Genomic DNA, 25,633 nt, shown 5'->3' with positions numbered 1-25,633 from the left:
AGGTTACAACAAAGCAAAACATACATAATAATCATAAATAATACAAACAAATTTAAAATCCATTCTTAAATCTGTGTTCTAAATTAAAAATAAAACTGTGCAAAAAATTCTGGGTGGAACGTATCTCCTATACTTAAATGTGAATAAGTAAGATTTTTAATCATAGATAGTGGATGAAAACTATCTGATTGTAGTTGTAGTAATGTATTCTTATCAATTGATTTTCCAAAAACAGTGGTAAAAATCTTGAATTAAAAATCCTCATTTCAACATCTAAAAAGGCTATTTTAGAAGCATCGTATTACATGGAAAATTTTAAATTTTCATCTCAAGTATCTAACCAGATATTGAAAGACAGTAGCTCATCCTCATTGCCACTTTATAGCAAATGTCATCAATAAAACATTTCCAATAAAACCATTTTTTATTGATATGGTAATAAATAGAAATAAAAAAAAGAAAATAAGCTAGCTTTTTTTATTAGCTTTCGAAGGCAATACCTTTTTCTTTTTCTTCAGATTCATCACAAACGGGTTATGCTTAAAACCTGAATATAAATGAGTCAATGTGTTCTGGACAACAGCCTCTCCAATTTTGGTGGCTATGTGTATTATTACATAATACGGTAATGAGACATGTATTGAATTATATACTGGTCTTGTAAAGAAGAAGGCAAAACGCCTGGACTGGCCTACCAGTATAGGTGGTGGAGGCCGGCAATGTAGCAAATTTTGGGCATGCTTGCAGGAAAGCTGTGGCAGGCAGTGGTTGGAAGGAGATTGAGAGGTCAAGAGGAACATACTGTATTAAAGGGAGCAGGGAAGCTTTTTTGGCTTGCATACTAGAACTTACATGCTGATGTACTGAGGGCTGTGAAATAAAACAGAAGAATCATCATCTCAGCTGTACAGACCGGATTAGTCAATTGGATTTAACATGTTTATAAATTATATGGAAATTGGAACAAAAAGTTAGGTGATTAAATTTTACAGATGACACAAAACTATTCAAGGTTGTTAAAACATGCGGACTGTGAAAAATTGCAGGAAGACCTTAGGAAATTTGAAGACCGGGCATCCAAATGGTAGGTGAAATTTAATGTGGACAAATGCAAAGTGATGCACATTGGAAAGAATAATCTAAATCCCTGATGGCGAACCTATGACACGCGTGTCAGTACTGACACGCGCAGCCATTTTCGATGACACGCGGCCGCATGTGGCCGCATACAGAGAAGCAGCGGTGTTCCTTGCTGACACCCGGGCGGATCGCCGATGCGCCCCCCCCCCCCAAGGTGCAGCGCGACCTCCCCCCCCCGGCAAAATCACCCCCCCCCCCGTGCATGTTTACCTGTGTGCGCTCCTATTGGCTCCCTCCGAGTCCTCCGCTCGTTCCCTCCCTGCTGCTCCCTCTACCCCGGCTCCTGCACGGCTGTTTGACCTCACTTCCGGCCGGCGGAGCAGAGAGCAGCGGAATGCCGTGGGGGACGCATCTCTGAGGGCCCTGTGATCGCCATTACCAGCAACCACATAACCACAGCAACCATCATCCAATCTACTGTTCTGGGGTGTCGTGGATTTCTAATTGACCATTACTGAGATAGGTGAGGGGGAGGCTGGGAGAGGCGAGGGCATGTGCTATGGGTGCCGTTTCCCGCCATTAGAAATAGCGGCAGCCATCTTAATTTACATAAGGTGGTCAGTTAGGCTAGTTAACCCCTAATTGCCTGCAGGGCTAACAGGCTATCTATAATTCTATCTTCTGTCACTGCCCCCCTGATGGAGAACCCAAAAAATAAAAAAACAAGGTTAAGTAAAGGAAGTGGTAGTAGCAGTAGCCGACCCTGTCAAGAGACATGGACCGAGATGTATGGCATTATAGAAAGAAATGGCAGATCATTTTGCGTTCTATGTACTGAAACGGTAGTAAGCAGAACGTGGAATATAAATAGACATTTTGAAACTAATCATTCCCAGCTCTTGAAAAAAAGTGAGGATGAAAGGAAGGAATACATTTCCAGGCAGCTACACTTTTATAAGAGCCAATCTAATTCCATCCTTACATTTGTAAAAGGTTCTACAAATTTAACATCTGCAAGTTTGAGCATTGCTCACTCCATAGCTCAGCATGGAAAAGCACTCAGTGAGGGAGGATTTATTAAAGAAACTCTCCTAAGATGTGCACCAGTTCTATTTCACGATATGCAGAATAAAGATGCAATTATTAAGAGGATATCTGAGTTACCAGGAAATTTGGAGTGCCTGGATCCGATTACCAGACACTTTTAGCACCCTGAAAAATATAGCAATGGCTTTACTCACAATTTTTCCCTCTACGTACTTTTGTGAAACCTTATTCTCAGCGTTAAATAATATCAAAACCAACAAAAGAAACAGATTGAAAGATGAAGTTAGTAGCGCTTGCTTGGGCTTGAAGTGTACAAAATACCAACCTTCAATTGAAGATTTAGCCAATGAAATTCAGCAACAAAAAAGTCACTAATAGGCAGATTAGTTAAAGAATTCCCCCTCCCCCTCACTTATCTTAGTTCACGGCACCCCACACAAGTTAAATAATATCAAGACCAACAAAAGAAACCAACTGACAGATGAACAAAGAAGTCACTAAGCAGGTAAGTTAAATAATTAGGTTTTGGTTTATTAAATACAGTTATATATTACAATTATACATTTTTGTTATTTAAACTATAAATATCGTGAAATTATGTTTTTTTTCTCGAAGTGACACACCACCCGAGTTATGCTCGGTTTTTTGGCGAATTTTGACATACCAAGCTCAAAAGGTTGCCACATCACTGATCTAAATCATAGTTAGCTGATGATGCTAGGGTCCACCTTGGGGGTTTGCACCCAATAAAAAGATCTAGGTGGTATAGATAATACGCTGAAAACATCTGCCCAGTTTGCAGCAGTGGCCAAAAAAGCAAACAGGATGCTAGGAATTGTTAGGAAAGGGCCGGTAAATAAGACTGAAAATACTATAATGCCTCTGTATCGCTCTATGGTGCAACCTCACCTTGAGTATTGTGTTCAATTTTGGTTGCCATATTTTTAAAAAGATATAGCAGAATTAGAAAAAGTTCAAATAAGAGTGACCAAAATGATAAAGGGGGGATGGAACTCCTCTCATAGGAGAAACGATTAGAAAAATCAAATACCACATAACTCAGCATTTAAGCAACATCAGGCTGCAACACATGGACCCGCCATTGGTTGAACACTGAATGCAGATGGGACATCAGATGGAAGCTCTTCGATTTGTGGTTTTGACACAGAGGCTAAAAGAGGAGGTGATTTTCAAAAAAAAGTTTTTCAAGGAACAGAGACTAATGTATTTATGTGATACTGTAATCCTGAATGGATTTAATAAAGAAGTGGATTGGAGTTTATTGTTAACTTAATACTTCTAAACCTCGCTCTTTTGGAACAGCGTTTGACTACAGTGCAGGTGTCTTCTCTGTTGAGAGGCGCATGACCTGAGAAGTTCGGATTCTCATCTGGAAAGGACAGTCGCTATGAGTTTATTAAAGTAGGAATTTAATTTAAAAAAAGAAAAATTTAGTGGTTTAATGAGCTTAAAGATTTTACAGATAATATCTATATGATTCTTGCAGTTTGATCTCATGACAATGTGTTATGCGAAACATGGCCCATGTTGAGGCTGAGGCACTGGAGTATCCGAAACAGTGTTCAACAGGATTTTAGTGAACAGCAGCAGTTTAGTATTGATTTGGACCTATTGCAAGTGTTGGATTGGGATGTTTCAAAAATAAATCTGTGAAGTAGAGGAAGAGTGCAATGAAATAGCAGCTCCTGGAAGATGAGTTTGTGAACACATCAGAGCGCTCAGGAAGGACAAATAAAATTTTTGTGTGGGCTCTTCCAACTGTGGACTGACTTTTAGATCTATAGTGAGCGCACCTTATTTATGGATCATCTTTACGGATTAGTTACCCGATCCACCAGCGGAGGACTTTAGTTTTTCACAAGGGTGAAGTTTATTTGGTGGATTTAATCTGGGACATTTGCAAAAAGAGGAAGGACACCAGCAGCGCATCTTATTAAGATAAGTTGAAATAAAGAGTGAAGGGAGTGGGCAAACATGTGGATAAAGGAGTGGTGGTAGGGAATATTGAATATGAGATTAGCCACTTTGCTGACAGCGTGGTGTTGTCCTTGACTTCCTCTCTTATTACTCTGCCTAATTTGCTTGCAGAGGTGAAAGTCTATTCCCTAGTATCAGGTTTCAAGGTTAATATAGGAAAGACATAAACACATAATCTTACCCTAGATGGCCCTACTTTGCAAACACTGAAGGCTTCGTTCCCCTTCCATTGGGTCACTACAGGTTTGAAAATTGTGGGTGTCTGGCTGCGGTCCAATTATAATCAACTCTATGAGGCTAACTACCCCAAGCTATTTATGAACATCCAAGTGGATTTGGAGCGCTGGAAGTGTCTTTCTCTTACCTGGTTTGATAGGATTTCAACATTAAAATGAATTTGTTACCTAGACTTCTTTATCTTTTTTGGGTTCTTCCAGTGGTGATACCAAGGCATTGCTATATGCTGTCTCCAAGATAGCCTCCTGAAATTTATTTGGTGTGACAGAAATCCTAGACTTTCCAGGAAAATATTGTTTAGAGATGCTGAGAAAGGGTGGCTGGGGGTTACTGATTTGTGGAATTACTATAGAGCAACACATAGAGAATCGGTAGAGTGGTTCCAAAACCACGCTTACAAATTGTGGATCTACATTGAGCAGTATCAGGTGGGACTAGTGCACTTGGATTTCTTAATGTGGCTCCCTGAGCACTATCAAGAGATTAAGGAAGGGAGTTTCCCATACTTTTAGAATATGCCTGATTTTCACCTGTCCTGTTACAAGCCTATTTGTTATAATCCCCTGTCCCCCCCCCCCCCCCCCCCCCCCCCAGGATGCTGCCACCTGTACAGAATATGGAGCTGGCATGGGTTGGTTAGATGGGTCAATTATACAATGAGGACACTTTGGTACCTTTTCAAATATTGGCACGGGATTATGACTTGTCACAATCCCATCACTACGCTTACTTGCAGCTAGTACACTTTTTTGTCAACTAAGAAATCGGAGTGTTTGACAGGAGACTATACCTTCTTGGAAGATGTGTGCGAGGACTTTAGATTTACTAAATATTTGGTAGGTAGGCTTTATGGTTATCTTAGGGATCTGAAACCTCCTTACTTAGGGCATAGGCCAGTGGTTCCCAAACCTGGTCCTTGAGGCACCCCAGCCAGTCAGGTTTTCAGGATGTCCACAATGAATGTTCATGAGAGAGATTTGCATGCAGTGGAGGCAGTGAATACAAATCTCTCTCATGAATATTCATTGTGGATATCCTGAAAACTTGACTGGCTGGGTGCCTCCAGGACCAGGTTTGGGAAACATTGTCATAGGCAAAAGTGGGAGCGAGAACTGGATACAATGTTTACACCTGAGGATTGAAACTCTATGGAAGAGTCATTAGCTACCATTACAGTTGCTTCAAATGTCAAAGAAAATAATGTTAATTAAGATCCTATACCTAGTGTACTTGAATGTAACTCTCCTTGCACAACTACTGAAAAAGGTGTGAGCAAAATCCAAATAAATATATATATATATATATCGCTGGTATTTAACTCCAGATCAAATCAGCCATTGGTACCCTCAGGCATCATCAGCATGCTGGCAGGGATGTGAATCTAAGGGCATCCAGGGGCACATTTGATGGATTTGTCTAAAAGCTATGGCCTTTTGGAAGAGCACCTTTAAAAATAGTAGAACTTCAATCACTCAAAATGTAAACAATCATCAAAATCCAAGGTAGTTTCACTGTATTATGCTGTGTGACTCCTCTAGTGCAATCCTTCCTAGTTGATATGCAGTCTGTTTCTTGCAAATCTTATAAACGCACATCTTCTCTAGAAGATGTGCGTTTAGAGTTAAGATTTGCAAGAAATAGACTGTATCTCGTCTTTTGGAAGAGCATACAATTTCAGATTCTTTGGATTACAGGACTGAATATATCCTGGGACTTTGGAATTTTTCTGTTTAACAGGGATATATATACCAGGATTTTGTAAGACTCATATCATTTTGGTCAGACATTTACTAAATGTGGCCAAGTTGACGTTGGCAACAGCTTGGAAGGATCCAGAACTAACCTCATTGTTCAAAAGGCAGTATAAACTGTATCATGTTTACAGAATGGAGAAGACTGCCATGAGGCATAACACTGTTGGGAGATGGCAGAAAATTTGAGGCTCTGTACATAATTTGAATTTTTCTGAGTGAGGGGGACCTTTCTCAAGGCTTCTTATTGGAGATCTTGATAGGTACTTGCAGTTCTGTCCCTGCCCTCTTTCCTTCCTTCCCCCTTTTTATTTTTACTTATTTGTTTTCATAAGATTGGATTTCTTTGATGCTTTTTGTATAACTTTATAACAGTGGGCTTACACTGTTATGTTTCTTTCTTGCATGTCTTTATCTTGTAAATATATCTTGCAGTTTAATAAAGACCTCTATAAAATTTAAAAAAAAAAAACACTGAAATGCTGACTGGAGTCAGTACTTCGTCTTGTGCCCCAACCAAATATCCATCCCTTTCCCCTATACTTCAAAACTCAGTTCACTGTATTTTTATGATAGTTAGAGTTAAGGGATATATCTTTCTTTTTTGTCATTTAAGGTCCTTCATTATCTTGCTGTTCAGAAACCAGCTGATCTTACAAGGCATCTTTTGCCTTGTGTCATTCATGCTGCTGTTCTCAAGGTGAAAGAAGAAGGTAAGTGACATTTCAAAACAGCTAAATAGAACTACGACTACTAAAAGCAAGGACAAATCAAACTTGGGTATGCATATAAAGTATCATATACCATATAAAATGAGTTTATCTTGTTGGGCAGACTGGATGGACCGTACAGATCTTTATCTGCTGTCATTTACTATGTTACTTATCATTTCTATAGCGCTACTAGATGTATGCAGTGCTGTACACTTGAATATGAAAAGACAGTCCCTGCTCGACAGAGCTTACAATCTAGAAAGGGAATGACAACCAAAATAATAAAGTGGACAGAACATTTACCCTCTAACCCCCTGATCCCTCACAAAAAATAGCCCTGGTGTTTAGTTGCAAACCACCGACACCCAAACCAGTAGCCCTGGTTGTCTAGAGGCTCTCCAGGCCTATCCCCCTGCCACCAACATTTATTCCTTAGCGTATGCAGCAGATGAATCCAAGAACTGGTGGGTTGTGTCCATCTACCAGCAGGTGGAGATAGATATTACAACGCTGAAGGCAGTGATACCAGACGGCCAGCTCCTCTTTCACCTCAGTACATCTCTATCTCCAGCAGGTGGTGGACGGCGCTTCAGCAGCTCCTGGATTTGTCTGTTGGGGATAATCCTGGGTCCTTTGGGCCAGTTGAATTTAGGGGTGTCTGGCTGGTGGTGCCAACTTTGGGGGCATACTTAGTCTTCTGGGTCCCTGCTTCACCCTTTCCCCCCTTGCCTCCCGGTCTTTAGAGCTCTAGCCTTTCTCACCAGTTAAAAAAAAAAAAAAAAAAGAGCTCCTTTGCCTTCATTTGGTGTTAAAAAAACAAACCAGAAGAAACCTGACAGGACTGGGCAGTACAGGGTTTCCCTGTCTTAGTGCTGTGCTTTCAGTCTGTGTGCCGGTTAGGCAGCAGGCTGCTGTGTCTGTGGGACTCTACTTCTCCTCCGGAGACACCTGCTGTTCGGTGAGTCCCTGCCTTTCTCTTTCGGCACGGGGGTACTGTGCTTTAATACAGACAACGCTGCGGTAGCAGAAGCGCAGCAGGATTCTGTGTGGTGGCATGTTTGAACGCTGGGGAGGGAAGTGCTGAAGTTCTCCTTCCCCTTCCCTGAGCAGCCTTTTCCCGTGCTAAAATGGCAGGAACGCGTGCCTTTTTGCTGGCGTGACCCTCTCTTTTCTCCTGATATCAGCTCTGATCCTTTCCCGCCCTGCGGCCTTGATGTGGGCAGGGGGGGGAGGGGCGGCTTCTCCTAAAGGACCTTGTCTTCCATTAGAGACTGCTGGTCCAGGGGATTCCCTTTTATTTTCTCCAGCCTTTGGTTTCCTTTACCAAAATCACTGTTGAGCATGCTGCTGGGGCAGTGGCACAAGTTCTTCTCAAACTGCCCCCACTATGCAAGGGGATCCAAGGAAAGAACAGAATTACTTTAAGCTGTTTCTATATCTTCTGAGCAGGATCTCCTCTGCTATGGGACCCTTAATTTGAACCTTTCATAAGAGAGCTTGGCCTCAGTAGCCCTTTTCGTGATTGGGGGAGTTTTTCTGCCCATCTCGGGCAGATGGTTTCTAGAGGGCTAAGTTTTCCAGAAGGAAACTGATGGTCCTGCGATGTGCCTTTTGATTTTCGGGTTGCACATCAGCCACTGGGAGCTTCTTTGGGGCAGGGGTTTTCTGACCTCCCTCCCCCCCCCACCCGAGTTCATTCTGCTGCTCTGTTGCAGAAGTCTGGTAGGGGAGCTAACAGTTCCTTTTTAGTTCAGCCTTTGGAGTTTTCTGGCTTGTTCCCTGTCTGTCTCTTCTGATGGACCCTGCCCCGAAGAAGGGATATTTTCTCTCCTGCTGAGCAGTAGGGTCCATTTCTCCCCTGTCTTCCTCTATTTGGAGGGAGTCTTTTCAGGGCAGTCCCTTTCTGCGCAAAGGCAGCAAGCTGTAAAGCCATGTTTGCCTAAGTGGGTGCATTGATGGCAGCAGGCTTGAGTAGGCCTCACTGTCTATGGTGAGTTAAGATTTTCTTATAGTTCCTGCGTTGGTTAAAGGCTGTTCCTGGTGTGGGAAACAGTGAACAGCATCAGAGCAGGGCTCCTTGTATGTTGGGCCTGTAAAAGGGCCTATTTAGTGTTTTTATTTACAGACTTTTCAGTCCCCTCAGTTTTTCTCTGAGGGCAGTTGCTTGAACAGCTTGGAAGTTTCCCTCCTTCCTTTGTGAAACTCTTTTTATACTGGCAGTACAGGCATTGTCTATGAGCACACCACCCTGAGTGTGCCTGATCTCTGATCTTGGAAGCTCAGCAGGGTTGGGCCTGGCTGGTTTTTACTTGGATGTCGGTATGGCTATGGCTCCATTCACCTTTACCTAGGTTTGGGAATTTTGCAGCATTCTCCACAAGGACAACATCAGAGTGCACCTCACTCTAGATGAGATCTGAGAGTTTATCTTCCTGGGTCTTCTTGGAATCCTTGAGCTGGGTGGTCACCCTTCAAATGAGCCAACTCATCCCATTTCAGACAGCTCTGGTACGATTTATTTCTTGACCGAGGACTGGAGGATCTAGGTTCAGACTTGGGTGCGCAGTCTGCTTAGAGGTAGTGCTGTGGGCGGTGCTCACAGACAACATCTACAGCTCTTGCTTCTCGATGGGTGGTCTCCTGTGTTCCAGGAGTGTCAGCAGTGTCTTCCGTGGCTGTTCTTGGTATGCCAGCGCATGAACTGCTGGCTTCGCAATTCCTCCCTGTGGAAGGGATGCCTTGGCGCCTCCGCAGTGGATGGTGATGGTCACAAATGCGAGTCTCTCAGACTGGAAAGCTCTTTGCCTCCTCCTTCCGTCTCCGGGGTGGTGGATGGCACAGGGGATGGTGTAGCTGATCTCCCGCCTGGATCTGCTTTTCGTGCTGTTCGTCTTCTAGCCTTTCAGGATATATTGCAGGCCAGGCGGTGCTTGTGCCGTCTCCCCCGCCTGGACCTGCTTTTGGTGCTGTGCGTCTTCAAGCACTTCAGGACACGTTGTGGGCTAGGCAGTGCTTCTGCTATCAGAGAAGATGAGGCGGTGGCTGCTTCTTCGACAGAGTGGGGACTCGGAGTCAGTCTGTGGCCATCAGGGCATGTCGCCCCCATGGAATGGGCAGAGGACCTCATGTTCCATTTCTATGCGGCCCACTTTACGGGCTTTTCCTGCGGTGAGTTCTCTTTTCTGCCGTCTTCTGGTCTTGGCAGAATGGTTATTTCGCACCATTCTCCAGCATGGCCTCAGGTAGAGAGCGCTGTAGGTAGATCTGATGGCGTCCCGGCTGGACACCCAGGTGCCTTCTTTCTTCTGTCATTGGAGAGAGGGTGATTCGGCAGGGCTGGTTGTTCTATTGCATCCTTGACCGGAAGACGTTCTTTGATAGTTTTTCGTCTGTGGCCTCTCTGCAGCCGAGTTCTTTTCAGATCGCTCTCCACCAGGGTTGAGTCATTCTGGTAGCTCCAAATTAACCACGGAGCCCTTGGTATGTGGATATAGTGCTTTGCTCCTCCACTGCTGCGACCTTCTCCCTGAAACCTCATTCATATTATCTGAGTATAACTTGGGGTTCCTTGTCTACCGAGCATTGCTTCGGACTCCTTTTGTTCCCTTGCAGAATGATTCGCTTAGGAACTTACAAGCAGTGTTCTTGGTCGCCAATTCTTCAGCACGCAGAGTGTCTGAATTTTTAGTGCAGCCATTCTGAGCTGTTTTTTTTTTTTCTGCAATTTGCTGAGTCCGTTGTGACCTTGCTTTCGGTTCCTTCTTTCTTTTCCAGCTGTGGTTTGGCTTTTCTTTTTCAGCCTTTTTCTTCCCTTCTTTCGGGAGGGGGATTTTTACACAGAGTAAACAGCGCTTCGTCCACTGGATGTTCAGAGGGCTCTCCGGTATTTGCAGATGTTGCATGTTTTTCAGCATTCAGATCTTCTCTTTGTCTTTGTCGCTGGTTCTTGCTGTGGGACGGCAGCCTCTGATTTTTTTCTCGTTGGATTGCAGATAATTTGTGGATTTTTTGGAAAGGTTGCATCCCGCCGGTGGCATTCCAGGCTCGTTTCACGAGTTTGCTATCAACTTCTTAGGCGGAACGGGTGTGCTTTCACTATTCAGATGCTGCCTTTGCAACGGCGGTACTGTCTCGTGGAGCAGCGACTTCCCACCCTACTTGGGGATTGCTTTGGTACATCCCACCAGTTCTTGGATTCATCTTCTGCATATGCTAAGGAAGGTAAAATTATGCTTTATCTGCTGATAATTTTCTTTCCTTTAGTAGCAGCAGATGAATCCAGGATCCCGCCCTTTGTCAGCTGCTCTTGTTCTGCCTATCTGTTCTTGCTCTGGTCTTTAGTTTCCAAAAAAAAAGGAGAAGAAGAAAGAGAACAGAAAACACTGAAGAGGACTCCATCGCAGTCGTGGTTGCTCTTAAGTCAGACTGACAAGTTTCTGTTTTGTATGGTTGGTGAGGAAAGCTTCCTGGTTTCTTGTCTGATTCTGCTTGGTGATGAGACATGTACTGAGATGAAGGCGGAGCTGGCCGTCTGGTATCACTGCCTTCAGCTTTGTAATCTCTATCTCCACCTGCTGGTAGATGGACACAACCCACCAGTTCTTGGATTCATCTACTGCTACTTAAAGGAAAGAAAATTATCAGCAGGTAAGGCATAATTTTACCTTCAAATCTTACCTGTATTGGCATACCAAAAATAACAATGAACCATTCACATCAATGAATACAGCTGAAACAGAACTAAAGATTCTCCCCATCCTCCCTGTACACCCCCCTCTTTTGTCAGTACCACCTCTGCAGCCCAGCATACAAACACTAGATCAGTCCAGACTAGAAATATCAGAAAATCATACCTTCAAGGTATTAAAACAAACTGAGCTAACACACATATTCATAGAATTTAAATAGAGCATCCAGATTGTCAAAAAGCATTTCTTAGCCTTTAGTCCTTTCCATTCTAAAGACATATGTTCCATGGTGAGGAATTCATGCATCTAATTGCACCATTGAAGCCTCCGGTGCTTGACATTTGAGACAAGTTCCTTCAGAAGGGAGACCCATCTTCTTGGCTTGAGAAGGATGTATAAACATTTGCATAAGGAACTTATAATGAAGTTCTTGCAACTTGATACTGTATGCCAATAGTGGTCCTTCCTTCAGGCTGTCAAGTCAAGTCTCCATCGTATAGTCTTGGGTCCATTGATCCACTATTTTCTGAAGTGGGGACATAGTAAGTGATTTCTGCAGCCCAGCATAATATCGACCTACCAGGCCTTTAAAAACTGACGGTTGGGGCCATTTTTCCAAAAAATCCACAGGTTAGGTGCACAGTAGTGTTGTAATGTAATGTTACATCTGCTGATAAGCATACCAGTCTCGAGGTTGTAGCAAATAGGTTATCCGTATTGTTTCATAAGATATCATTTGCAATTTGTCATTCTCAAGAGCGTGTTGTATTAAAGCCAAGCCTCAGGATGCCCATTTTTGGACACGCAGATTAGTCAGTCCAGGAGAAAAATCCTTATTCCCCATCAAAGGTAAATATTTAGATATATTGGCATGTAAGCCGTACTTCTTTCTCAAAATAATCCATGCCTGCCACAAACATTTTTTTTTAAAATCCCTTTTAGTCTAGTGCCCCCGTCCCCCCCCCCTGCACCAACATTGGTACCCCCGACCCCCACCAATTCCTCCCAGACCCCCTCCCCCCCCATACCTTCAAGAAGTAGGAGTGATGCCCACTCACTCCTGTCTTTACACTACCAACTTGGTGCAGGACATCCTTGGATGCACTGAGCAGAGTCAGTCTGTCAAATAAAGGAATGTTTTCCCTTATTTTTTTAGTTTTTGTCAGCTAATGTTGCTAGGATCATGACTAGGATTATTCATGCTCGACATCTGTGGGCATGCAGCAGTCTTCAAACCCAGGGTCCAGCTATCAGTTAACTCCAGGTGACTCTGGAGGATATTGCCACTCCCTCCTGCAGCCCAGTAACCTGAACATTTTGCTGCCTCAGTAACTTGTATCAAAACCAGTGCATAGGGATGTTGAAACTACCTGGAAGGACAGTATTAATGCCGGACATCAAAAGGTCCTTGACAGTGCCAGCTGCCACATTGTTAAGCACTTCCTGAGCATCAGTCAGCATGTAGGGCCATATTCCAGCAGACAGGGAAATATTCGAATAGGCCTTGCCTACTAGCTGGGTAAAAATTTACTAGCCGATATTCAGCCGGCAGCCATCAGCATTTTTTTTTTTTAAATGCTGGTCATCACCTGCTAAATTAAACCTGGATATTCAGTGCCAGGCCACATGCGGGCACCGGCACTGAATATCCGGTGCTAATTTTATGTGGCCTAGTTGCCGTAGATTATGCCGGTCCCAGCTGATATTCTGTGGCTGCAAATCCAAAATGACTGCTGCAACCTGTTGTGGCAGCCTTGCTGTACTGCAATAATGCGAGCCTGCATGTAGAGGTCGTGGCAGCCACTAGGGTTAAAGAGCAAGTGGGCTTTGCTCCTGCACCCATCACCTCCCATTGTCTCACTAGAGACCTGAGGTAGGCTGGGGGGGGGGGCATATTCTGGGTTGGAGGTGGGGATCAGGGGGATGTAAAGACCTATGGGGATAGGGGATCTTCACTCTTCACCAGTGGGTTAGAAAGAGAGGCTATGAACCGAGGGGGGGGGGGGGGGAAGCAAGGAGCGGTGGGACACGGCTATTTTTTTGTATGTGCACAGAATAGTAGTAAACCGCTTTGATTGTACCACAGAAAGGTGGTATATCAAGGACCATTACCCTTTTTTTTTTTTTTTTTTTTAAATGTGGGTCCCTATCGATATTCAGTACCAGAGCCTGCTTAGCTAAGCACTTAGTTATGTGGGTGCCAAATGCCTGCCAGCCCCTCCTCAGTGCTGGCCTCAGTATCGCCCCTGACCTGCCCGCTTTTTTGAGGCCGGTCAAAGCCTATATTCAGTGGCACTGCCTGGTTAACTGCCACTAACTATCAGCAGATGGGTGGCCCCAGATGATTTAAGTGGGCAGGAGCCTTTCCTGTCCACTTAACTCACTTTGAATATCAGGCCCTTAGATTTCAGGTAAGCACTACTCAGACTTACAGGTCAGAGGACTATAGGGAGGAGTTTATTGGCCTCCCATGACTGTAAACCACTGTGTTGATATTTTCCAAACAACGGTCAATAAACTAAACAATTTGTACAGAGCATGAGAGAGTCTCCCCAGGAAGACCTATCTACAGATTTGTTTTTTAAAGCACATGGTACATATCATGCACTTTCAGTTGGAAAAAAAAAGATTTTTGGCCTGGCATTATCAGTATAACTTCTGAAATACACACATAGTAAAGTTATATGTTCACTGGCCACTGTTGAACATCTTGGGACTCATACAATACAATTGAGATGGGGTCTTTGTAAGGACAGGTGTTTCAGAAGATTTAGTTAACTTTGTGTTAGTATATTCTTACCTTTGCAAGAGGATATTGGTAAGTTCCAGGGCAACACCAATCCATACATTGGTAGTGTCATTGGAAACGGTTCTCTCTGCCTCCCTTTGTTGGTTGTGTTTCACCACTTGTCTGTACTGGTCTAGCAGGAATCGAGGAAAAGAAATTTCATTCTGTCTATTTTTCTTGTTGTTTCAATTTTGCTTCCCTCATCTTGGTCATGGACAGAGGGAGGCTTTTATTTTCTGGTTTTAAGTACTTAAAATTGTTTGACTTTTTCTAACAGCACTATACAGTTATTTCCAATATCAGGTGATGTTTTTTCCATATTTTGTAAAATTTATAATGCTGGTGTATGTGTAGATATGTATATATGTATACCTGTATCTTGTTTTTGCAGAGATGATTGAAGATATTCTTTCAGTTAAGAAGACTATTAAACAGATAATCTCTCATTCCAGTAAAGTTTTACGCTATCCAAATTCAGATGACAAAAAACTGGAAGTAAGTTTTTACTTAAAACAATGAAGTAACATATTTGTGACACATTTGTAGCAGTGCGTCACATTTATTTATTTTTTTTCTCTACAGGAAGTTATTAATCAAATTATGAATGTGGAAGCTACTATTGCCAGAGGAAGATCATTGAAAGCAAAATTTGCAGTAGACAAATGTGAACAAGTGGAGGAAAGGCAGGAGCTGGAAAGGTAGTGGCTATTTGCCTCTGATAGATGCATCACTGATTTCTGGATGTTACGTGCACACAAATCTGTGAGAAACCCTGATTAGTCAATTTCTAGGACTACTCAATTATGTTGCATTTTGATGAATTTTGCCATAAGTACATAAGTATTGCCATACTGGGACAGACCGAAGTTCCATCAAGGCCAGCATCCTGTTTCCAACAGTGGCCAATCCAGTTCACAAATACCTGGCAAGGTCCCCCAAAAAGTACAAAACATTTTATGCTGCTTATCCCAAAAATAGTGGATTTTTCCCCAAGTCCAATTTAATAATGGTCTATGGACTTTTCCTTTAGGAAGCCATCCAAACCTTTTTTAAACTCTGCTAAGCTAACCGCCTTTACCGCATTTTCTGGCAACAAATTCCAGAGTTGAATTACACATTGAGTGAAGAAAACATTTCTTCGATTCGTTTTAAATTTACTACTTTGTAGCTTCATCGCATGCCCCCTAGTCCTAGTATTTTTGGAAAGCGTAAACAGACGCTTCATGTCTACCTGTTCCACTCCACTCATTATTGTATAGACCTCTATCATATCTCCCCTCAGCTGTCTTTTCTCTGTTGAAGAGTCCCAGCCGCTTTAGCCTTTCCTCATAGGGAAGGCGTCCCATCCCCTTTATCATTTTCATTGCCCTTATCTGCACCTTTTCTAATTCCACTATATCCACTACAAATTAGATATTGTATTTCATTTTCATTTGGTATTATAGCTGCAGCTGTAGTGGACTTTAATATATATTCTTGCCTTATAAAATATGTATTCTGTGTCAATATAAAATTTAATAGAGAATGTACTTTATATTTCTAATTTATTAATAATTGACATGCCTTTTTTTTTTCAATGTTTTGCCTATCTCAGCTATACCATCTCAGTAATTCAAGTCCTGAAATAGAAACCAGAGTAATGTGATATTAAAAGGCCAAATTTGTGTGTGTGGCGAAATCTTTACTATTATATTCTCTACTTTTGAAGGAACGTGGTGTGGAGAATACTGAAAAAATGGATAACAATTTATGGATATTTGACTCGAGTTTAATTCAGAATGTCATCTTGCTAGATAATGCTGGCAAACCTTTGACAATATTTGCATTACAGACGGGAAGCTTTTGTAATTCTTGGAAGCAGTAGCAGTTGAAAACTTCCAATCAAAAATAATAGCCATGTAGGATTGACATAGCTATGAGCTTGGCTATTCATATTTTGCTTTCTTTAATTATTTTTCACGGTCAGGTTTGTGAGTTGTCTTCTAGAGCAACCAGAAGTGTCAGTCATTGGAGCAGGCAGAGGGCCTGCTGGTAGCATCATTCACAAGCTGTTTCTGAATGCTCAGCGGGTAAGCAGAATTATTCACATCTTCCTTCCTTTTTTTTTAACTCTTAATTTTGGAGGCAGACTACTATAGAATGATATTCCATGTAGACTAAATTTGTTTTGATTCATGTGTGTCGTCTACTGGCCAATGCAAAAACTTTAGGAAGCTCAAAATATAATACTCAGCAATAGAAGGCTATAACACATTTCTCGTTTTGTCATCCTTGTTTTCAGTAATTTGTTACAAGTCAGTTGATTTTCTAACAAAAAGGTTGCATTTAATAGTCTTTCAGCTTGTTGAGACTCATCTTTTTGCTGATTCTTTTTGTTCATGCTTGAGGAATAAGAAACTTCAGTCTTTGAGAATAGGGCAAACAAGAGCATTGGGCCCTTCCCATCATTTTAATTTTGTTTATTTACTGGGATTTATTAACCACCTTTATGAAGAGATTCACCCATTAATATAAATACATCTTAATACTTTTACAAATGGAGTCCCTATTGTTCTGACTTCAGGTAAAAATCACTGTTCTACTGAATGGAAAACATTACACAGCGGTGGGAAGAACAGACTTTTATGGGCATGAATGCCTCTGATCTTCCCTTTCTTTACCCACACCTGCATGGGCACACTTGTTTTTGCCAAAAACTGATTTACCAAAGCAAAAACCTTCCTTAGGAGAAATTGAAGTAACATAGGAGATGATGGCAGATAAAGACTTGTATGAACCATTCAGTCTGCCCAACAACATAAACTCATAGCATAAGGTATGGTGTGATACTACATATGTATACTTGATCTTGATTTATCCTTGCCATTTTCAGGGCACAGACCGTGGAAGTCTGCCTGGCACTGGCCTTGTTCTCCAACTTCTGAAGTTGTCATTGAAGCCCCACTCCAGCCCATCCAAATCTGTGCAGCCATGATCAGGTCATAGACCATAGAAGTCTGCCCGGCACTGGCACTAGCACACCCGAGAAGGCCTCTCCTAAACATTTAAGCCCTAGGCACATGCCTAGTTTTTCTATGACTTAATCCTGACCTGTTTGAGAGCCACAAACAGGATTTTTAGGATATCCCAATAAAATACAGTGCCTTATAAAAGCCTTCACACCTTTGTACATTTGTCACATTCTGCTGTCTATAAACATATAACTCATTCTACATTTTCATTGTGAAAGAACAATTATAGGAATATTTAAAAAGTAATTAAGAATAAGAAAATAAATGCTACTTATTCCATGAGCAGGACCCAAGAGACAAGCAGAGCTTCTGAGTCTCAATGCATAGATGACAGTGGTGTACTGCCACCACCATTTCCCCCCCCCCCCCCCCCCCCCCAATTCCTCTATTCCCTGTTTCATTCTGCACATTATTCCCAAGCTGTATCACCCCTTCTTTATCTCTCCTTGCTCCCCACCAATCCTGTTCCCCTGTACACAATGTCCAAAATACTACAAGAAGCACCAAGAGCTTTCAGAAACGGGACAAGTTCCTTTAATTAGCAAAATCAATATTCAAATATAGACCCTGTACACAATGACCAGCAGCTTCTTACTTTCTCATCCCTACTTCCCACCTCCCCCTTGACCTATATTCCTCTTCCCCTGCTTCAACCCCTTCTGTCCTCTGCTTCCCACACTTTTTACTTTCCTTCCAGTCTCTGTCTCTACCCTATACCTAGCACTCCTGTCAATCCTCTCACTGTGCAAACTATACCCAGCACTAACCCTTCTCTTCCTCCTGTCCACATTATCAACTTAGTACAATATCTCTTGCCCATTTATTTCATGTACCTACATGCCTAGTAGTGCCTATCAGCTTCCCTTAAACCCCACTCCCCCATCCTCTCCTTTCTCTTCTATTCTAACATAACATAGTAGATGACGGCAGAAAAAGACCTGCATGGTCCATCCAGTCTGCCCAACAAGATACATTCATATGTGTATACCTTACCTTGATTTGTACCTGTCTTTTTCAGGGCACAGACCGTATAAGTCTGCCCAGCAGGATTCCCCACCTCCCAACCACCAGTCCCGCCTCCCATCACTGGCTCTGGCACAGACCGTATAAGTCTGCCCTCCACTATCCTCGCCTCCCAACCACCAACCCCTCTTCCCCCCTCTTCTCCTCTACTGTTCTACTCAGCACCAGTATCCCATGCCTTTCTGTCTCCCCATCCAAGCTACTGCTTGACAACACAAAAAAGTCTCCTACCTGCATCCTATCTTGCCCTCTGACCTAGCAACTTCCAAGCACATGCACAACATATAACCACCTATTCTATCTTTTGCCACTCTCTTCTCATTCCAGCAGACAGATTGCATCCTTTTTCTGTAGGGACCCAGGTTCAGCCCTCAGGGAAGAGAAAAGAAGTGATGCTAGCCTTTGGTTAAAGACAAAAGGGATGCAATCTGGCCTGCTGAAAGGAGGAGACAGAGGAAAGAAAGAGAGAGCCCTCTCTTTCACCCTCCCCTCCATTTCTTCAACAGTTACTACCAGGCCAGCCACAAGGCCCTTCTGCTCACTCCCCCCTGTGGAATAGTGCAGTTCCGCCCTGCTCATGCTTACCTTTTGCCCCTCTTCATGCCTCCCCTTTTGTTTTCTACACCTTTCCTCCACGCCTGCCATCTTGCTCCAAGCCCTCTCCTCTTGTGTTTCAGTTGCTTCATATGCCCATTCTGTCCCTTTCTCTCCAAACTCACCTTCACACTCATCTTTCTTCCCCTTTCTGTACCCATTCCATTTCCCTTCTTGCTCTTTCTCCTCTCTTTATGCCTCCCAGCCCCCTTCACCCTTTTGTCTCCCATCCCACTTTTATCATCAGCTTCTCTCTCTTCCCATCTTGATCCTATCCAGCACTTTGCCCTCTCTACTTCAGCAACTTCTCTCTGCCCAAATCCTTGTCTTACACTTTGTCTCCCCTTTCTCCCCCTCCTACCATCTACTCAGATCCCAGCACAGCAATTTCCATTTACCTCCCTAATTCCTCTCCCCTTCCACAACTGAGGCAAAAGAAAATCAGTAACCTAGGCCCCTTCTCTGTGGGGGAGGAGGGAGAAGAGGGTTGCAGTAGTATCCAGGGGTGGACTTCTAGCAATGGGAAAGCAATTGTGGAGTGGAGGACTTTGGTCCTGGGGAACTGGGTTCGATTCCCACTGCAGGCACAGGCAGCTCCTTGTGACTCTGGGCAAGTCACTTAACCCTCCATTGCCCCAGGTACAAATAAGTACCTAAGCCGCATTGAGCCTGCCATGAGTGGGAAAAGCGCGGGGTACAAAAAAAAAATTGTGGACTTTATGATCTTAACCATGAAGTGTGAGCATGAGGAATGAGGCAGAAAAGATACAAAACAACTGTGGCAAATGCCTGCTGCCTCATTTCTATAGCTAACCTCTGTCCCATGGCAAAAAAATAAAAGCTGAGCTCGGCAAGTAGATGTTAAGCAGGGCTTTTGCTAGCATACCCCTTCCGGTGTCTAGCATAACCCCAGGGTATTTGTCTGATGTGTTAAGAAACCCTAGTCTAAAATGTACAATTACTCTATTTGATCTTTATCAATGGAATAAAGCCTGCCAATGAATATGAGGGATTCTGATTCCTGGTATTTGTTGAGAATTGCATATATTGTTCCCAATAAGAAAACCTGTGAGCATCCTTACTGATTAAAGTAAATCTTTTTATTGAATTTAACAGGGCTTTTGATCTGAGATTTGTTAAAATCTTGCTTTTTATGGAAGAATTCCCTAGACCAGAGAGCAATTTGTTATGGAAGTATAGTGTAGAATTTCTGGCCCAACTGCATTGTTCATAAAATAACTATAAACACCATAAGCCTTCTATGAATTGGTGTAGATCAAGTATATAAATGATAAACATCGCATAGCTGCTAAAGAGCAATTCAGAATGTCTGTTAGAGGAAAGAATATAAATAGATAAATGTTCCCAAAGTATAAAGGGGAGTGACCCATTCAGTAGTTTAGAAGGAAGACCATTTGATGTAGTATATTGCTGGTGGGAAACAGCATATATACAATTGCACATAATCCAGGTTTATGTTTCAAGCTTAAAATGAAAGGTATAATCAGGACTGAGAAGTGACCAAATGCCCAAAATTCAGTGCTGGCACCCAATTCCAAACTGGGACACTCTGGTAATCTAGCAGTTCATCCCACTTCATGCTGAGAAGGAAGATTTTGGGGCTGGTAGTGTACCAGAGAGAAGACGGTGACGGTCCTCATAAGTGCTTCTCTTGCCTCACCCCACCATATATGCTTCCTTTTTTAAACAGGAAGAGCATGGGGGATGGGGAGGAGCAGCATAGCCCAGGAACATTCGTTTCTGTGTTGTTCCCCATTCTCTTGGCCTCTCAGTAGTGTAGAATAGAGATGAGATAGGAAGGAAACATGTAGGGACAGGTGGAAAGAGATACAAATAGAAATGGGTGGATGGAAGGGAAAATGAGTACCTTGGAAGAGAGATGGGGTATAAGGAAGTAGAGCACCATGAGGCAAGATAGAGTGGGATGAAGAGGAATGTTGGAGGAGGGGGTTTGTCAGTATGTTTGTTGTTGAAAGCTGACAAATCCTGGTCATCAAGTTTATTTCCACATGCTTTCAGTCTGCATCTCCTAACTTTTCATACACAGGGCTGGTTTTAGGGATTTCCACAATGAATATTTGAGGTATGTTTGCATAAGATTGGTTCATAATACAGCTTTATTTGCATATTTTGACTCTCTTGAAACTAGACTTCTTGTGACATTCAAGGAACTAAACATTCTCTGAGGACAAGCAAGCCATATTCTTACATGAAGGTGATGTCATCCACGTCGCCTGGTGCGGAGCTTAAACAAGTATAGCTTTTACAAAATGCGCAACGTCCCTAATGCACATGCACAAGTGCCTTCCCGCCCGCTGCGAGAGCGTGGGGCCATCAGTCTCTCCTTATTCTCAGTGAGTAGAGAACGCAATTGTTCCACGCTCCTCACAGCATTTGGTGTGTGAGCATTATTTTTTTGATTTTGTGCCTTCCCTTTGGGGTTTTTTACCCTGTTTTTTTACTTTCTTTTCTTTGTTTTTCTCAATGTGGAAACTCAAACGCTTAAAACCATTCTTCCCGAGGGAAATATTTCGTAACTTGGTACAGTCCATGGTATTAAGCCACGCAGACTACTGTAATGGAATCTATGCGGGATGCAAGGATCAAATAATAAAGAAACTTCAGACCGCCTAAAATACAGCAGCCAGGCTTATATTTAGAAAAACATGTTTCAACAGCACCAAACCACTCAGAGAAAAATTGCACTGGCTACCAATCAAAGAATGCATCACTTTCAAAATCTGCACGACTGTTCACAAAATTATTTACGGCGAGGCACCGGGCTACATGTCAGACCTCATCGACCTGCCAACCAGAAACTCCACAAAATCTGCACGATCATATCTAAACCTCCACTACCCAAGCAGCAAAGGATTCAAATACAAATCCACCTATGCAACCAGCTTTTCCTACCTAATCGCACAACTATGGAACGCATTGCCAAAAGCAGTAAAGACTACGCTCGACCACCTAAATTTTCGGAAAACACTAAAGACAGACCTGTTCAGAAGAGCATACCCCACTATGGAGGAGTGGCCTAGTGGTTAGGATGGTGGACTTTGGTCCTGGGGAACTGAGGAACTGAGTTCAATTCCCACTTCAGGCACAGGCAGCTCCTTGTGACCCTGGGCAAGTCACTTAACCCTCCATTGCCCCATGTAAGCCGCATTGAGCCTGCCATGATTGGGAAAGCACGGGGTACAAATGTAACAAAAATAAATAAATAAAAATACCGGCCACTTGCGACACAACATAACCAAAGACTGCAACGGGCATTACCTGACTCTTCTTCCCCCTTTCCCTCTCTAAGTTCCCCCTAACTGTTTCCTACCATACATACATATACCTCATTATACCACATTATCACTTTGTATTCATTCATTCATACTATATATTTGTTCAAACCGTAATCGACTAACACCGTTAACGGTTATATGTAAGCCACATTGAGCCTACAAAAGGTGGGAAAATGTGGGATACAAATGTAACAAATAATAATAATGAGAAAGTTCCTCTCCCTTCCTATAGAGTTTTAGTTTGATTTTCCCCACTTCTAAGTTTCCTTTATTTTTGTGGCGCACCATAGACACTCTTAGATCCGTTTGGGCATTTGTTCCTAGATATTTTCTGATGCCAGCCCCTTTTTTAGTTACCATCAAGCTATTTGATATTGCCACGACTGTTTTCCCTTTCATATCATCAAATGTTCCTAGTGACTTTAAGTGTTGTAGCCGGTGCAATAGCACCATCTCTGGCAAAGACACTCTTTCTTGGTGTCTTCAGTGTTTGAGGCTTATCCATACCCTTCCAGCTTTGTTCTTTACCTTCATATGAAGAAAAGAACCCAGCAGGCCAGAAAGGCTTAGAGAGAGAGAACATTTTTAGAGCCTGGACCGAAACCTTAACATCGTTATCGATGTCTGGAGTTGCATCGGTCCGTATGGCTGAGAGGCCTGTGTCTGGCACTGGGAGTGGCCCGTGCATTGAGTGGGTCTCCACCTGCCTCGATGCTGACCACTTGCAGGGCGGACGTGACCACGAGGCGGTGTAGAGATTCGATGTCGTCCTTGGCACTGAGCTTATCGATGACTGGCATCAGGCGAAGGCCAAGAAGCATTGGCATCGATCCCTCTCGACGCACACTGCCAGGAGCTCTGGTGTACTGAGGGCTGTGGTCCCTGAGAAGCATCAGCACTGGGAGGAGCTCTCCCCCCTCCATACAGGAGGTGCCAAGGCATGGATCTCCATGCAGTTAGGACCAGGCTGGGCTGACTCTTGAGGGTCATGTCAAGTCTCACAATGTCAGAGCCATGTCTGCATTGATAGCCCGCTTGAGGTCAGTCTCTATTGAAGAAATTTGCAAATCTGCAGTGTGGTCTTCCGTCCACACATTCACATTACTACTACCTTGAGTATAGTACCCGATGTGATAGACTGTTTGGACAGACAGTTCTGTAGAATTTGTTTGGGGTCTAAAATCCAACTCCACTTCCTTAGGCCCATTTTGTTCTGTTCCAAAATTCAGTCTCACACAGTTGTATATAGTTTCAGGTTAATTACTATTTTGCCCTCACCAAAGTGAGGTCCAGTTTACCTGTGGTGGTTTTCGGTGAGCCTAGTAGCTAGGGATTCCCACATGTGAGAATATGACCTGCTTGTCCTCAGAGAAAGTGAAGATGCTTACCTGTAGCAGGTATGCCTCAAGGACAGCAGGCCATTTATTTCACATATCCTCCCACCTCCCCTTGGAGTTGTTTTCCATGCTGTTATTGTACTAATGGTCCCACGCTCTTGAGGTGGGCGGGAAGGCACTCACTCATATGCAGTGGGTACACTGCACTTGTTCTTAAAGCTATACTAGCTTGTTTAAGCTCTGTACCGGGCAACATGGATGATGTCACCCATATGTGAGAATGAATGGCCTGCTGTCCTCAGAATACCTGCTACAGGTAAGTATCTTCGCTTTACCTGCTGGTGTCTTGGGTTTTCTAACGTTTCCAGCCCTTGATATAATTATAGAATTTTGGCTTGACTAGGGAAAAATTAATTTCTGGTTTCCATTGTGACTGAAGTCACAAGTGTTTGAAAGCCAGGAAGGACTGAAAATTCAAGATAAATCATGCAATTTACTGTGGTGGAATTATAATTCAAAAAGTGATATCAATTGTGGGTGATAAAGGTCACAAAACTAACTTTCCCACAATGCTTGCCACACATGGAGGGGCATTTTTTAATATGATGTCTAAGTCCGACTGGATGTTTTGCAAAAAACATCCAAAATCCCAATAGAAAAGAAAGTAATTTTCAAAAAAGAAAAAGTCTGTCTTTTGTTTTTGAAAATACTGTTTGTAACAAGGTTTTATGCTTTTGACATTTTGGGGGGAAAAAAATGTCCAAACAAGAAAACTTAGGAAATCAAGCTGTTGGGATGTAGGAGGGGCCAGCATTTTTAGTAGACTGGCCCCAAGATATCCCAGGAGAGAAATGGGGCACTGCAGTGGACTTCAAAATCATGCTTCCAGATACCCATCTCTCCGTTGCTTCCTTATCTTGTCTGCTGAGCCCCCCCCCCCAAAACCCACTGCCCACAACTGTACACCACTACAATAGCCCTTGTTGGTGAAGGGGGCACGTATATGTGGATACAGTGAGTTTCTAGTGAGTTTTGGAGGGCTCACAGTTTCCACCACAAATGTGACAGATAGAGGGAGATGAGTCCCCCACTTCATGGTGCACTGCACTGACCACTACACTACTCCAGGGACCTGAATGTTGCTCTAATAGACCTGACTTTAACATCTGAGGCTGTCATAGAGGCTGGTAAGTCATATTTTTATTCACATTTTGGGGGGTGGGAGGAAGTCAGTGACCACTGGGGGGGGGGGGGATGGTGTTAGGGGATCATCCCTGATTCTGTCCAGTGGACATCTGGTCATTTAGAGCACCATTTTGTGCTCTATTCATTATAAAAACAGGTCTAGCTCAAAACATCTTAGTTTTAGTCCTGGACAGGTTTGTTTTGTTCCATTATGGCTGAGCATCAAATGACACGTGTTGGATATTATTGCTTTGTAATATGTATCACTTTTGTCGAGCAATATTCATGAGCTTTGATTCTGTATGAAACTAGCGACATAATGCAAATTCCAATAAGTTTGTGGGGTTTGTTTGTTTTTTTACTACTCATGTTGCAGTCCAAAATGTTACTTTATCAAACATAATATATTAATCCTATATTGTGTAAACTTATATTTCCTCTCCTGCTCCCCCCACACTATCCCACCAGTTTTTTGATACTAAAGGATGACCTCTGTTTCCTGGTTATGCAAAATCTGTTTAGAAATATATTGTTTCATTTTTTAAGTTGTTAAAGGAAAAACGTTAAACATAAATGTCTCTATGTTCATTTCTTCAGACTTGTTTATTGAACCAAGTGGACAGAATTGTTGTATGTTCAGCAATGTGTGTATCGTGATATTGTGTGTGTGCACTGTTGGTTTATTAGGATATTTTTCTTAATGAAATGCAGTCTTAATTTAGAACTTTGTCTTTTAAAGCAAAAAGCTTGATCTCTGTCTACTTCCTTGTAAACCATCTCAGACTTGGCTTTGTTTCTGTCTTTATCACGGTTTCCTTTCTCACTTTTCTCAAGCTGACTGAATCTCCTGATGAGGTAAAAATT

General features: G+C 42.8%; 1 protein-coding gene across 1 annotated transcript in view; it reads left to right on the top strand.

Annotated features, from left to right (window-relative positions):
* The window catches only part of RAB3GAP1 (RAB3 GTPase activating protein catalytic subunit 1), a 134,166-nt gene that overhangs the window by 104,658 nt on the left and 3,875 nt on the right, over positions 1-25,633 (top strand). The window contains exons 20-23 of the mRNA XM_030209160.1: positions 6,730-6,826; positions 14,694-14,797; positions 14,885-15,000; positions 16,269-16,371. Of these exons, the coding sequence (XP_030065020.1) occupies positions 6,730-6,826; positions 14,694-14,797; positions 14,885-15,000; positions 16,269-16,371 (420 nt within the window). The remainder of the gene's footprint in view (positions 1-6,729; positions 6,827-14,693; positions 14,798-14,884; positions 15,001-16,268; positions 16,372-25,633) is intronic.

The sequence above is a fragment of the Microcaecilia unicolor genome, chromosome 7 (assembly GCF_901765095.1).
Source record: "Microcaecilia unicolor chromosome 7, aMicUni1.1, whole genome shotgun sequence".
NCBI lineage: Eukaryota > Metazoa > Chordata > Amphibia > Gymnophiona > Siphonopidae > Microcaecilia > Microcaecilia unicolor.
This window is presented reverse-complemented; position numbering and strand designations above follow the sequence as displayed.